The 14,983-nt window shown below is 39.2% G+C and overlaps 1 protein-coding gene across 7 annotated transcripts in view; it reads left to right on the top strand.

Moving 5' to 3' along the window:
• PCGF5 (polycomb group ring finger 5) overlaps positions 1 to 14,983 on the top strand; it is a 116,903-nt gene that overhangs the window by 55,627 nt on the left and 46,293 nt on the right. For all 7 annotated transcript variants that reach the window (XM_032491337.1, XM_032491334.1, XM_032491335.1 and 4 more), the window contains exon 3: positions 10,025 to 10,121. In XM_032491337.1, coding sequence (XP_032347228.1) covers positions 10,025 to 10,121 — 97 coding nt within the window. The remainder of the gene's footprint in view (positions 1 to 10,024; positions 10,122 to 14,983) is intronic.

The raw sequence follows: 14,983 nt of genomic DNA, 5'->3' as shown, positions 1-14,983 counted from the left end.
ATCGGTATGACTGATGTTACATGTTTCAAGCATTATTTGGCAGAAACTAGTCATTCATTCATGAAAGTGATTACATTGTTCGTCATGATGATTCTTTTTAAGCGGAAAAGAATAATGACTGGCCTTAAACAATGTAGGTGTCATCTATTAGTTATAATGCTAAGAAGAATGGTATCAGATGTATGGTTCTTTTAGCTTTTGAAACTATGCATTAGATAGTAAAGAATGTTTCAACAGTTGAGCAAAAATTCATAGTGGCCATTAAAAGTCAAAACTAAGGAATAACAAATGAAATTGTCTTCTATATTGGCTTCTGAGAATAAATTATATCTAGTTCAGAATGAGTTGTAACTCGTACCCAATGATGAATTGAAAAAAAATACGTAACTAAAAAACAAAAGTATTCAGAATTAGAAGTTATGGTCAGTGTACAGGTGTGTATAAGAGTGCAGCACAAGGGTTGAATGTACACATTATGAACAAGTGCAGACCAACCAGTGTAGAAGAGACAGACGATCATTTCCATTTGGATATTTTGAAGATGTTTCATAACTACTGGTGTTTTATAACATACAGATTTTTACCAGACTACCATATTATATCAAAAATTCAAAATCCAGTGAACAAAGTTATATTCTGTCAGAATATTCAACCACTGACATTTCTTTACTCCGTTAACAGAAAATGGTCATTTTGTTTTAGAAAATGATTTAGTTTATATTGAATTAACTCATTTTAATTGTCAAGAAAGTTACTTGTAAACTCAGAATCTTTTCCCTTGCTTTAGTTGAAAATGTAGGCTGATTTCTGACTTGACTGCAGTAGTACAGCCGTGGGTCCTAAAATCACGGCTCCCTTTGCTGTTCCTAACCCTTGTGTCGTCATTTATTCCACAAATATTTACCGTGCACTTTCTCCTCCAGGTACTATTCTGGGCACCTGGGATGCATCAGGCAACATGGTAGGCAGTGAGCCATGGTGTGTATTAGCAGGTGATAAAAGGAGAAGGTCAGGCTGCATAAGGGGAATTGGACCATCAGTGAGAAGGTGTTACAACGTAAGTAAGCCTGTGTTCAGGATAGGCCTCATCAGGAAGGTGGCATTTGAACAGACTTAACGGAGGTGAAGGAGTCAGCCAGTCAGATGCTGAGGGAAGAGTGTTTTGGGTGAAGGGAATGGTGAGCAAAGGCTGGAGGCAGAAGGTGCCTGGCACGTGCAGAGGTGGGCAGGGGCCAGAGTGGCTGCACAGCAGTGAGTGCCAGCGTCCAGGGAGGTGATGGGGATGGGCGGGGGCTACAGGCACGGCACCCAGTCCTTGTCGGGCCCTTTTCAGGATTTTGGCTCTTACAATCTGAGAGAAATGAAAACCGATTTCAGGCAGGCTATTGAGTAGAGCAATGACTTGACCTGCTGTGTGTTTAACAGCATCACTCAGACTAGAGAAAATAGACCTGTGAGAGGAGGCTATTACAGTAAGCCAGGCAGGAGGTGGTGATGACTTGCACCAAGGTGGTAGGTGGTAAACGTGGTCAGATTCTGCTTATATTTTGAAGGTAGAGCCAGATTTGCTAATGAACTGTGTGTGGGTCATAAAAGAAAAAGGAGTCAAGGATATCATCAAGACGTTTGGCCAGAGAAACTTGAAGGATAGACATGTCATCAAATTGTTTAGGAAAGGCTGAGGGTGGGTGGCCTGGAGGTAGTTCTTTGGAAGTTGAATGTAAGTTATGAGACGTGCACATGGAGATGTCCAGTAGGGAGCTGGACACAAGAGTCTGGAGATTATCAGCATTGATCATATCTAATCAGTGAGAGCACCGAGGGAGTGAGTGCAGATGGAGAAGAGGACCGAGGCCTGAGGCCTGGGCGCTGAGGGAGGAGCCTGCCAGGTGGGAGGAGAACAAAGTGTGGGATCCCAGGAAGCAAAGCAGACACAGAGAGTCATGGAGGAGGAGGGGTCAGCTGAGCCAGCTGTGTTGAGTAAGATGGGACGGAGAAGGGGACTACCAGCTCAGCGGCGCTGAGGTCATGGATCACCTTGTTGAGCACTTTCAGTGGAGTGGTAGAGGGTAAAAGACTGGGTGGGTGTGAGAGGATGGAAATTTTAAATTTCCAAAAAAAAAAAAAATTTAAATTTCCTCGTTTTGATAGTTGTACAATAATTATGTAAGTATTTCACATTAATGAAGGTTAAGAAGGAGTGAAAAAGAATGGGAAGGGTGGAACTAGAGAGAGTATAGGTCCATAGCTCTGCAGTGGAGCAATAGCTGACCAGGGAGGTCGGGTCAACAAAAGCTTTTTTTTTTTTTAAGATAAGGAAATAACATGCTGGAATGTTGATGGTGATCTTCAGTAGATCGTGAAGACTGACACAGGTGAGAGGGAGAGGCAGTGGAGCCGTGTTCTGAGGTCGTTGGGAGGGGATCCAGTGAACAGAGCAGAGACTGTCACTGAAAGTTCTGGAAACAGGCAGGAGCACAAAGTATAGATTCTAGTGAGTGAGTAGGTGCGGTGGTGTGAATTGTTTCCCTTTTTTTTTCTTTTTCCCTTTTGTTTTCAGTAAAACAGGAAGTGAGGTCATCCATGGAGAGTGGGAATGGGAAGGAGAAGTGGGAGTTTGAGGAGAGAGGAGAAGGTGTGAAGTATTGGTGAAGAATGTATGGACCTGGGGCCTTGAGTGTGGCTGCCTGGCAGGGGAAGGACCTACTTTTGAGGGTCATGGTCATGAATTTAAGGTGAGACACCAGTCAGCATGGTGCGTGTTTTTTCCCACAGTGTTCAGCTGTAATCCCGTAGGAATGTAGAGTTGGATTCAGCCAGGGTTAATAGTGTGACTGAACAAGTGTGACGAAAGAAGAAAGAGAAAGAAGAGGTGAGCAGAGAGAAACAGAGTGTCAGGAATATGTGTGAGGAGCGATTATTCTGAGTGATCATGGAATTTATATTGAAAAGAGGGAGGAAGGACATCACTGCACTCACTGAGCTACCAGACTCCCCCCAACCTTGGAGTCCCACTTGACTCCATAAGCCTGTCTGTGGAAGTGAGGTGACCTTTCCAGCCTTCCTGGACCTTGTAGTCCCCTGGCCTACTTGGTCTCAAGTCTGCCTACCAAGCTTCAACCCCAAGACCGTGTCCTGAGCCTGTCTGAGAAGCTCTGCAGGCTGTGCTGCCTGTTCCTCTGTCCTGCAAAACAAGAGTCAAGCATTCTCCTCAGTAGGAAGTAATGCTGTCGTTAGTGTTTTCTATGAAATTGCAACTCATGCAGGCTTCTGAAAGAAATGTGCCATGTAGAACATAAGAGAAATAGAGATGTTCATTAGTTCCTTACATATAAAACCAGGAAATACTGTCTCAGGGAAGCGAATTACAGCTCTTCTGGAAAACGTTAAAAAAAAATAATGTCAGTTTCACATGTAAATGTGTATCAAAATAGCAAACTGATACCTCTTCTCTTTGCAGATGACCACAGTTTACTTATGAACTGTTAGCAGATAACAAATTTTTCAAAGGCAAACTTTCAAATGAGTGTTATCACAAAGGGCACATAAAGAGAGTGTGCTTAAGGAAGGAAGAGAAAATACACTTCTGTGTTGACAGAGAAAAATAACACATTCAGATGATTTTAACAAAGGAAGTCAGCAATTGATCATTTTTTTTTAAACTGAAGTATAGTTGATTTAGAATATTAGTTTCTAGGGTACAGTAATGTGATTCAGTTTTATATACATATATGTGTATAAACACACAGTATATATACATATATAGTTTTTCAGACTCTTTTCCATTGCAAGTTATCACAAGATATTGAATATAGTTCCCTGTGCTATACAGTAGGACTTTGTTGTATATCTATTTTTATATATAGTGATTTGTATCTGCTAATCCCAAACTCCTAATTTATCCCTCCCCCTCACTTTCCCCTTTGGTAATCGTAAGTTTGTCTTCTATGCCTGTGAGTCTCTTTCTGTTTTATTAGTAAGTTCGTTTGTATTATTTTTTAGATTCCACATATAAATGATATCATATGTTTGTCTTTGACTTACTTCACTTAGTATGATAATCTCTAGGTCCATCTATGTTGCTGCAAATGGCATTATTTCATTCTTTTTTATGGTTGAGTGATATTCCATAGATACACCTCATCTTCTTTAGCATTTGATCACTTTTAATAAACAGAGCATTTTAATAAACAGAGCAGTAACACCACCAAGGACAAGAGAAGACTGTTACTGTTTTATCAGTGATAGGAAAATTGGTGCTCAAGAAGAGACATGTGTGTAGGTCACTTTATGTCCTCAAAGCTGGGAAGCTAGTTCTCTGATGTATAAGAGAAATGGGTGGACATACATTCACGACAGCAACAACAGTGGGCCTGCACCTGTTGTGAAGAGTCCTCCCGCCCCGCGCCACCCAAAACTTTGGAAATAAAGTAGGATAGACTTTAATGGTTAAACTATGAAGTCAACATGTAGTAGTGCTTCAGAGCGGGTATATGCAAAGTGATCAGGAAGAGACACAGCAAAGTAGCTTCTAGATAGTTGGGACTGTGCTGGAGTTGTATTAAACATACAAAGTTAAGGAAGAAGTGTATGATGGAGAAGCACTGGTCAGTCTTGGACCGTTGACCCCAGAAAAAGAATTATACATGTAAAGGTAGGCAGTTCCCATTGGGGTGAAGCAGTATGTCATAAATAATCATGCTGGAGTTGCAAGACTATCTCTAAGGTGGACATGGCTGCAGAGGATTAATCCACAATAGACATTTCAAGTTCTGTTAACAAGATCATGTTTAAGATCATGGTCTGATGACGTTCAGTATTTACTCTAATTCTTCTTGTTATGACTTTATGCTCCTCCAGCAGTCTGATTTATAATGATAACTCATATTTATTAAATATAAATTATCAGACACTTGCTTACACATTTTACATATATTATCTCAGTTAATCCTCACAAGAACCCTGTACTACCCTTGTTATCTCCCTTGTAGAGACACACAAAGTGAGTAATATGCCTAATGGCAGAACTAGGGTTCAGATCCAGCTGTCTGCCACAAGATTATCTTTTATCTGTAACAGCTGTGCTGTACTACCTGGGCTTCTCATGTAAATCGGCATCATAGGGGAGAGCGCATTAATTCCATATTCTTTTGAGTATGTTTTGTCCTGTGGCAGTGATTTCCCAATGGTGAGTAATAAAGTGTCTTCTGGTTATGATTTGGCAGAGTGCCAAATCCTGGAAGGGGCAGCCTAACTGAGGTACTAGCCAGTAAGGATTTTGTGGCCAGGATTTCCCAGTTATCTTTTGGCTGCTTCAGTGAGAGAGCTTTGCAAAGAGTCCTGGTGCTAATCTCCCGGAGATTCTGATTTAATTGGTCTGGGATGGGGCCCATGAATCTGTTCTTGTTAAGTCTCATTGGTGATTGTAGTAGCCATGTAAATTTGAGAACCATTGCAGTAGATTACACAATGACTCTTTCTCTGTTAATTTGCATAACAAGTTAGTTCAAATCTAAGACACGGTAAAAAGAAAGATTTCACTTAGTAAGCGTTAGAAGTTTAATGATGGTTGTTATGAGCTACATATAAAAATCAGTTGAAAGTACAAAATCTGCCTGAGACCAGATGGTTTTGACTTTAAGATGTGTTTCATGGTGGTTTGAATTTTAGGCCTTGAGCTGCACATCCAGCCTGAGGATAGATGCTGGTCTGCTCCACTTGCCCAGGCTCTCCAGCACTGCGTTCTCCCTTGCCAAAGGGCGATGATGACAGTGCATACTTAATCCATGCAAAGCCCTGAGCCCAGAGCCTGACATTTGGTTAGTGCTCAGTAAATGTTAGCACTTGTTGCTGTTTAAGTGTTTTTCCAACTGGGGATATCTTCGGTGAAGCTGACTCTCTTTCTCACCCAGGTGTTTCTTGGGGCTGCAGCATCTCTCTGTAGAGTGGCTAGTGAGAATGAACACTACTTGGTTTCAACACACAGTCTTAACTGCAGACTAGGACCTTTTTAACATTCTCGGACCAGTTGAGTCAACCAGTACAGTAGTTGAGCAATTAGACAGCTTTTCATTAGATCATTAAGATAGTTTAAAAATGTGTTTTACAGCTAGTATAAACCAAATTATAAACTGAGAATCAAAGGTCAGTTTTGTAGTGATGAGTTTCTTAAGCGTTTAAGAGAAAGCAAATCCTCATTTTACGTCTTTCAGTTTCACTGAACTTGCCTGGATTTCCTCAGGTTCTCATTTGTATAAGGTTGTGATTTATTTAACAGCTTTTAAAACATGAGATATATTTTCTCGAGGTTTTTTTTTTTTTTTTTAAGGAATATATAAGCCACTTAAAAGGGCTGTTTTGTTAAAATATTCAGTTTAAACGGAGGTCTAATTCTGCAAGTGGACTTAAGGCTCCCAAGTTAAGGGGTAAGGCATTCTTTTTCTGTATATTTTATTTATTTATTTTTTAATGAGTTTATTTACTTTTTTTTTAATGGAGGTACTGGGGATTGAACCTAAAACCTCATGTATGCTAAGCACATTCTCTACCACTGGGCTATTACCTCCCCCCCATATTATTTTAGACCTATAGGTATAAAACTAGAAGAAAATACGTCATTTAGGCACACATTGGTTAAGAAAATGGGCTGTTGATTCAAATCCTGGCTTTCATTGCTTATTGGCTTCATGATTTTTGACAAATTTCTAAAGGTCTCTACTCAGTTTCTTCATCTGTAAGAGGCCTAATAATATTACCTAGTTAATAGAGTTGTAATGAATATTAAGTCATTAAATTGTGCTGAAATATATGTGGAAGCATTTGGGGCAGTGCCTGTTACATACCTTTTAATCATTAGTGATTATGATGGTGACATCCACCACCAAATCATCTGCACAGAAAAGAAAACTAGAGTTACAATATATTTCATCATCTTAAATTTTTCTCTTAAACTATTTGAAAACCTTTTTTTTTTTTAACATTTTTATTGGTTTATAATCATTTTACAATGTTGTATCAAATTCCAGTGTAGAGCACAATTTTTCAGTTATACATGAACATATATATATTCATTGTCACATTTTTTTCTCTGTGAGCTACCATAAGATCTTGTGTATATTTCCCTGTGCTATACAGTATAATTTTGTTTATCTATTCTACAATTTTGAAATCCCGTCTATCCCTTCCCACCCTCCGCCCCTTGGCAACCACAAGTTTGTAACCTTTTTAATTGAAGATAGTTTTGAACCTTAGCCTTTAGAAAAAAAATTTAATTCTTTTAATGTAACACTTGATGTAGGAATGTTAATTCCTATGCCCTGTGGGACAGTTTGTCTGTCATGTTTACGTGGTGGTCAGATTTAGCAGAGATGCTGAAGGTGTTTTGGGGGATGGTATTTCTATATTACGTTCTTTTCCTTTGTGAAGTTAAAACATTTTTTAAATTTGATAAAATCTGTGATTTCATATCAGGAAACCTGGATTCAAGTCTGTGCTGCCATTCATCAGGGGAGGCAGGTTGCCTGGCCTGTAAGAACCTCTTCTCCTTCATCCACAAAAGTAGAGTAAGATACTGTATCTCCAGTGTTGGTGTGAAAGATCAGTCACCTCCTGATGGGGCTTTCTGTCTCCTTCTGTTCAGCACTGTTCAGTAGAAATAACATGTGACCCACCTGTGTAAGTTTAAATTTCCTAGTACCCACATTTAAAAAAAACAAATGAAGTTAATGTTAATATATTTCATTTAATCCAGTATGTCTAAAATATTATCACTTCAACATGTAATTAGTATAAAAATCATTAATGAGATTTTTTTTGTGCTAAGTCTTTGACATCTGGTGTGTGTTTTACACTTACATCACATCTCAGCTTGAACGAGCAACATTTCAGGTGCTCAGCAGCCACATGCGGCTAGTAGCTGCCATACTGGACAGTCCAGATCTAGAATATAGATTACTATTCCCCATCGGGCATCCTCGAGCACTGGGGCTGCCTTGGCCTTACGCAGCCTTATTCTTGAAACCAGTGCCCCTCTGGATGAATGAGCCTTGTATTTCTTTCTTCAGCAACTGAGATTAGTGTCTTCACCCCTGGGAGGATAGTCTCTCGCCCTTGGCCTTTTGCCTGACCCAGATGAGGACTTGCCCCAGGCATGTCACGTGCCTCTCTGTTTGACCAGGGCTGGTGGACAGCCAGGAATTCCTGAACCCCCTTGAGCTTGATAAACCTTTTGAACCACAGTGATCAGAGCTCCACGGCAGGATCAGAGCCTCAAGACAGAATCAGGCTTTGTAACACCCCTTCATTCTTGCCTCTTATCTGTCCTGTTTGCCTTCTTTCCCAAATTTCAGAGACTTACCTAGTGTCCCTGGGAAAAGAGCAAATACCAGCAATCTTTTAAAGAATTCAGCTTCTCTTTCCTCTACTTCAGTATGTAGAGAAAAGGCAGACCTCCCTTCCCAAACATTAACTTTCTAAAAAGACATTTAGAATGTTTTGGGGGCCAAGAAATGTGGAGGACAGAAGTACTCATATCTAAGCTTTTTTATTTTAAGTTTTCTAATACTTAGAAAGTATTAGTTTTTACCATTACATAACTGTATGTAATGGTAAAAAGAGGTAGAGAATATGGGATTCAGTTGTACTCATTCAGCAAAAAAAAAATCTACTCAGATGTTACCTTCTTAGAAAGTCTTAACCTGATCACTCATAAAAATAGGTGGCAGTCACCAGCACTCTACCTTCTTTTCTTTTGAAAATATCACTTGTTTCTAACTAAAATTCTTTGTTCACCTTCCCAAGTATAGAATATAAGCGCTCTGAGGATTTGGGCTTGATTTTGCTTGCTTCTGTGTCCCCAGCTCCTGATACAAGGCTTGGCTGTTGAGCCAATGAATAGATAAGTGAAAGGAAGTACCAAGATTCTGTTCTCTGTGTGTAATGATGATTTTTAAATTAGATGCCTAGTAGAATTCTTTGCTGACCGTTGCTGTCTGATTCGGATATGTGATATGCTTGAATTTGCAGACCTAATCTCAGTACCAGGAATCCTAGTGTTCACTCTTGATGAGTCGTTTAGATAAACTTTTACTTCTTTTTGATAGTGTGGGGCATGAGGCGGAGGGAAAGTAGTTTGTCATGGAGTTATAAAAGGTGGGGGAGCTGGTCTGTACTAGGTGGAAACTTCAGATTTTACAGGGTAATAAAATGGAGGAGGGGTATTGGGATAGGGAATTGAATTTAAAAATTTTTTTAGTTCAGGTGCTGTAAATATGTCTAAGGTTTTGGGGCAAGACAGTTGGTGGGTAAGAAGCTTAGGGAAAAAGTGGGAGAGATTCATAAATAGAAAGATTAGTGTTATTTGGAGTATTAATTTGGAGGAGATGCAAGCTATATAGGCTTGTAGCAGAAAAGCCACAAATCATATTTCCATTGTCTTTGTATGGAATCCTTATTTTAAATCTGAATTACTCTGTCAGTTTCTTAGTCGTTCTCTTGGTTCATGTCTCGAGCTTTCATACCAGCTTGATGCCCAAGTGCATCCTTCGTGCTCCATGGGACTATGGCACCTGTGGGCACAGGCTCCTCACTCTGCAAAGGCCACAAGTTCCATTGTCACTCCTGGTTTGTCCCAGGAACACCCTGCCAGTAAAAAGTAATCCAAACATGTTGAAAACTCTCACGTATGATTAAGAACTATTTATGTTGCATTCAAGTGCATTTTTAGGAAAAGAAATAAATGCAGACTTAACAGTTGTTTCCTTTCCTTGTCCTACTTCTTTAAATGAGAAAAACCTAGTGTTTTATGTAAGTGCATCAGCTTTTTATAGTAGTATGAATAAATTATTTGATTTGTGAATGTATTGAAGAAAAACAGCAGATACACTTTTTATTTTGTGGCAGTAGGCTTTACTTCAGTTGGGTTTTTTTTATAGTGTTAAATTTTAAGGTCTTGGAAAGTTTGATTAAAGAATAGTATTCTTTGTGTAGAATACAATTTTTAACCTAACATCCTCTTTCTCCTCAGTCTGTAAGACTTGTATTGTCCAGCACTTTGAAGATAGCAATGATTGTCCAAGGTGTGGCAACCAGGTTCATGAGACAAACCCATTAGAAATGTTGAGGTAAGTAAATATATTTGTAGTTCATCTAACTTAGATAAATTATATGAACTCAATCATTTTTGTTATGTATCATAATGTTTGTTGGCACCTTGACTCAGTTAATATAGGTTTTATGAATATTATGATTTTCATTTTAGAGCATTTTATTTCAATCTATTTTATTAAAAGGAAATAAAAAGTAAGGTAGGACATATTAAATATTTAAGAAACATTTCCAAATTAAAAATTATAACTTATCTCAGGCTCTCAGAGTTACTTTACTTTGTAGGTATTTTTCAGTATTTTTTTAATTCTTATTTTTTGTTGAAATATAGTTGATCTACAGTGTTAGTTTCAGGTGTACAGCAAAGCAATTCAGTTATAAATATACATACATGTATATATTTTTTTCAGATTCTTTTCCATTATAGCTCATTACAAGAATTGAATTATAGTCCCCTGTGCTATACAGTAGTGTTTTAAGATTCTACACAATACTCTATATTAGTTGAGCTATAGTGGAAAGAGGGCAGACCTATTAGTGAGGAAGACTAATCTTGGTACTTTTTAAAAAAATTTATCATATATTCAGAAAAGAATGTACAAACATTTATGTAAAACTTAAAGAATTTTCAAAATGACTACCCTTTACCATTTACTTAATGGTATAATCATTATACCAAATAAATAGTATAAAGAAGTATAATCACATACTTTTAAAGCTGAAAGTGTTGTATAAGGTCCTAATTCAAATTCTTTTTTGAGATTAGAAATTGAAATTTATAGAAGTGACATGACATTGCCTAAGATCTCAGCAAATCAAGTGTCACTTCCTGGCTGCAAGCCAGATGTCCACACCACTAAGCCTGTTTTCTTCTCATTGTTCCTCCTGTAGCTCAATCACAGGTCAACTGCGTGATCGCAGGGAGGTACCCACCGAAAAACAGAACTAGATATTCTCTAGAGAGCCCACGTATAACATTCATCTCTGTGTGATGTTTGTCAGTATTTATAGATCTGGATTTGCAAATCTTACATCTCAGACCTTTTTTTTTTTTTTTTTTTTTCCTGTTTTTGTGCCTGTAGTTGGAATAATTTGTCTACAAGTAAATGTCTGGCCCATTGGTTTTCAAAGTGTGGTCCCCATGCCATTAGTATCTTGTTAGGAATGACAGTTCCCAGGCCCCACTTCAGACCCACTGAATCAGCAGCTCTGAGAGGGGATCCCATCTTACTAAGTACAGGCCTGCCCAGCGGCTCTGACGTGTGCTGACAGTTGGAGAACTGTTGGTCTACTGTAGTCTGGAGTCCTGAGCAAGGCTTCTGCTGGTTGGATATATGTCAGTGCTTCTCGACTAGGGGTGATTTTGCTCCCCAGTGTACATTTAGCAGTGTCTGGGGGCATCTTTGATTATCAGGGCTGGGTGGGTGCCGCTGGCATCTAGGGTAGAGCCTAGGGATGCTGATGCTGCTGAACATCCTACAGTTCACAGGACAGCCCCCGACCCCAATGAGCCAGCCCAGAGTGTCAGAAGTGCTGAGATCAAGAAGCCCTGGTAAATAATTCAGAGGAGAACAGAGTTAGCTTCTCCTTTCAAATGAATTCTTTTCCTGATGCTTTTATCAAAAACTGTAACAAACAGGTGATAATTATTCCCTACACCGTTTAAAGTGCTTGGCTATTGTGAGTAATGCTGCAGTGATCATGGGTTCATATATCTTTACAAGTTAGTGTTTTAGTTTTCTTCAGATAAATACTCGGAAGTAGAATTGCTAGATCATGTGGTAGTTCTATTTGTAATTTTTCGAGAAGCTTCCGTATTGTTTTCCATAGTGGCTGCACCAGTTTAATTTCCACCAACAACACACAAGGTTCCCTTTTCTCCACATCCTTGCGAATACTTGTTTCTCGTCTTTTTGGTAATGTCATTCTAATAGATGTGAGGTGCTATGTCATTATGGTTTTGATTTGCATTTCCCTCATGGTTAGTGATGTAGAGTGTCTTTTCATGTGCCTGTTGGCCATCTGTATGTCTTTGGAAAAATGTTTATTCAGATCATCTGCCCATTTTAAAAATCAGATTGTTTGGTTTTTTGCTATTGAATTGTATGAGTTCTTTATATATTTTGGATATTAGCCCCTTATCAGCTATTTTCAAATATTTTCTCCCATTCAACAGATGGCCTTTTTATTTTGTTGATGGCTTCCTTAACTGTGCAGATTTTTAGTATGATGTAGTCCCACTTACTTATTTTTGACTTTGTTGCTTTGGTTTTTGGTGTCAGGGATAAACTGGGAATTCAGGATTTGCAGATACTAACTACTATGTATAAAATAGATAAACAGCAAGGTCCCACTGTATATAGCACAGGGAACTATATTCAATACCTTGTAATAGCCTATAATGAAAAAGAATATGAAAAGGAAAATATATATATATATATACATATATATATATAACTGAATTATTATATACACCAGAAACTAATATACCATTGTAAACTGACTATCCTTTAATAAAACTTTCGTTAGTCATCAAAAAAATAAAGTGCTATGTTGTATCTTAACTTTTGATTTTGACTGTCTGATACCTCAAGGAATCAAGTCACTATTTGATCAAATCTAATCCCTTGGCTAAAATATTATATCATAAATTTTTTCAACTTTTTATTTGGAAATAATTTAAGACTTAACAAAAAGTTGCAAAAATAAAAGTAGTCCAGGAAACACTTGTATTCTCTTTACCCAGCTTAGTCTGCATTAACTTTTTATCTCATTTGCTTTTTCTCATGTGTGCATGCTTGTTCTCTCTCCCCCTACTTTTTCTGAACTATTTGCGTGTAAGTTACATACATCATGGCCTTAACCTAAATACTTTAGCGCGTATTTCCTAAGTAAAGAGATAGTCTTTTGCATTACCACAGTACTGTTACATTGATACACTTTACCCTCAGTATTCCACTTTGTCAGTTTATTTACTGATATCCTTTATAGAGCTTTGTTTCCCCTCCTATCTCACTAAAGTTACTACCAATGACATTTATTTAAAGACATAAACTCACAGAGGTAGTAGCAAGAACTTCAGTATTTTCGTACCTAGGACAACTCCTAGAACATAGTAGGTTCTCAGTAAACACTTGTTGAAAGGGTAAGAGTTGACGGCAGCAGAATGGGCGCTGGGGAGCAGATAGGTGGCAGTGATGGCTGATCAGACCCAGAAGACCGGAGTATTCTCGGAGGTGACGGGGAAGAGTCTTTACCAAAGGTCCCCCCAGCAAGCTTTCTCTAATTTGCCCAAACTCGGTCACATGCCAACCCCTAGGTAAGGGGTGGTGTGGGATTTTAAGGTGCCTTAGCAAATCACAATGTATCCCTAAGGCTGGACACATTGCTGCCAGAACATAATCAGATTTTGTTAGCAAGAAACAAGGGGAAGTAAGCCTTCTTCAGTAGGTACCATTGTGTGTGCTCCCAGCTATCAGTAGATTTATCTCCTCTGTACCCTTTCTCAGGAGGCCACTGAAGGGTATGCTGTGATAAACCAAGAACCTAACATAGGACGGAAGGGAAGGGGTAAGACAGCTGTGCAGCAGGTCCAGCATCAGGACTGTTAAGACGGTGGCCCTTAGCCACAGGTGGCTGTTGAGCACTTGTGATGTTGCTAGTACACCTGAGGAATGGAATTTTTACTTTAAATTCAGTAAAATTAAAACCTGAAGCAGTATGAATACTTTCCCGTTAAATAGAACCTATTATTAAGTAAAAGTTACTAAATAAATGTAGTATTAGACATTTTAATACATAAAATGTTAAAATTAATTTTACATGAACCATGTAAAATACTTTTGTTAATATGCCTACTAGAAAATTTAAAATTACGTATTGACTCACCTCGTACTTCTGCTGGACGTCATTGATATAGATGGTGCAGAGAGTTTGGAGAACTCTATGAGGAATCATTCATTCAGCAGATATTTACTAAACCTGCTCTGTCCAGGCACCATTCTGGGTGCTTGAGGTCTATTCGTGGGCAAAATAAACAAAGATTTTTGCCCTTGTAGAGTTAATATTTTTGTAGGGAGAGACAGACAGACCATTTCATGCGAAACTTATGCGGTACGTTAGAAAGAGAAAAGTGCAAAGGGAGAAGGGAAAAGTGCTACAGGTGAGGGGCATCGGGATGTGAAGGGAGGGACAAGTGGCAGCTTGAAATGAGTTGGTGAAGACAGGCCTCGTTGAGCAGGTGAGACTTGAGCACAGAATTGCTGTCAAGGGGAAAGCGTGCCTGTTCCAGGTTAAGGGAGCAGCTGTTGCAAAGGGCTGGAGTCAGAAGTGTACCTGCAACTTGTCCCGGGAGCTGCAGGGAGGCCGGGGTGTTGGTGGTGGGCCAGGAGCTCAGAGATGGTTGGAGTCCAGGGACCTTGCAGGCCACCGTCAAATTTTGTGTCTTACTCTGAATGAAATGGGGAGCCATCGCAAGAGTTGTTTAGAGGATGGACATGGCCTGTCTTAGGTTTAAAGGGATCATCTTTATGGCTGTGTTGAGAATACCCTGCACATAGTAAGGCAAGGGTAGAAGCAGGGAGGACAGTTAGAAGGTGATCACAGTGGTTCAGGTTAAGGGATGGTAGTACAGGGGCAGGAGATGGTCATATCTTGGACATAGTTTGAAAAAGATCCAGTAAGATTTGCTGATGGATTGGACATTGGGTGTGAGATAAAGCGTAGAGTGTGGCTCCAGGATTTCTGACCTGAGCAGCTGAAAGAGTGGGGCTGTCACTAGCTGAGCCAGGGAGGACTGAGCATGGAGCAGGTTTTAGGGATGGGTAGATTGGGAGTTTGGATTTGGACATGTTGAGTCTGTTGATCGTTTCAGAGCAGA

This window comes from Camelus ferus, chromosome 11 (genome assembly GCF_009834535.1).
Source record: "Camelus ferus isolate YT-003-E chromosome 11, BCGSAC_Cfer_1.0, whole genome shotgun sequence".
In the NCBI taxonomy this organism is placed as follows: Eukaryota; Metazoa; Chordata; class Mammalia; order Artiodactyla; family Camelidae; genus Camelus; species Camelus ferus.
Note: the sequence above shows the minus strand (reverse complement) of the source record. Positions and strands in the feature narration are given on the sequence as shown.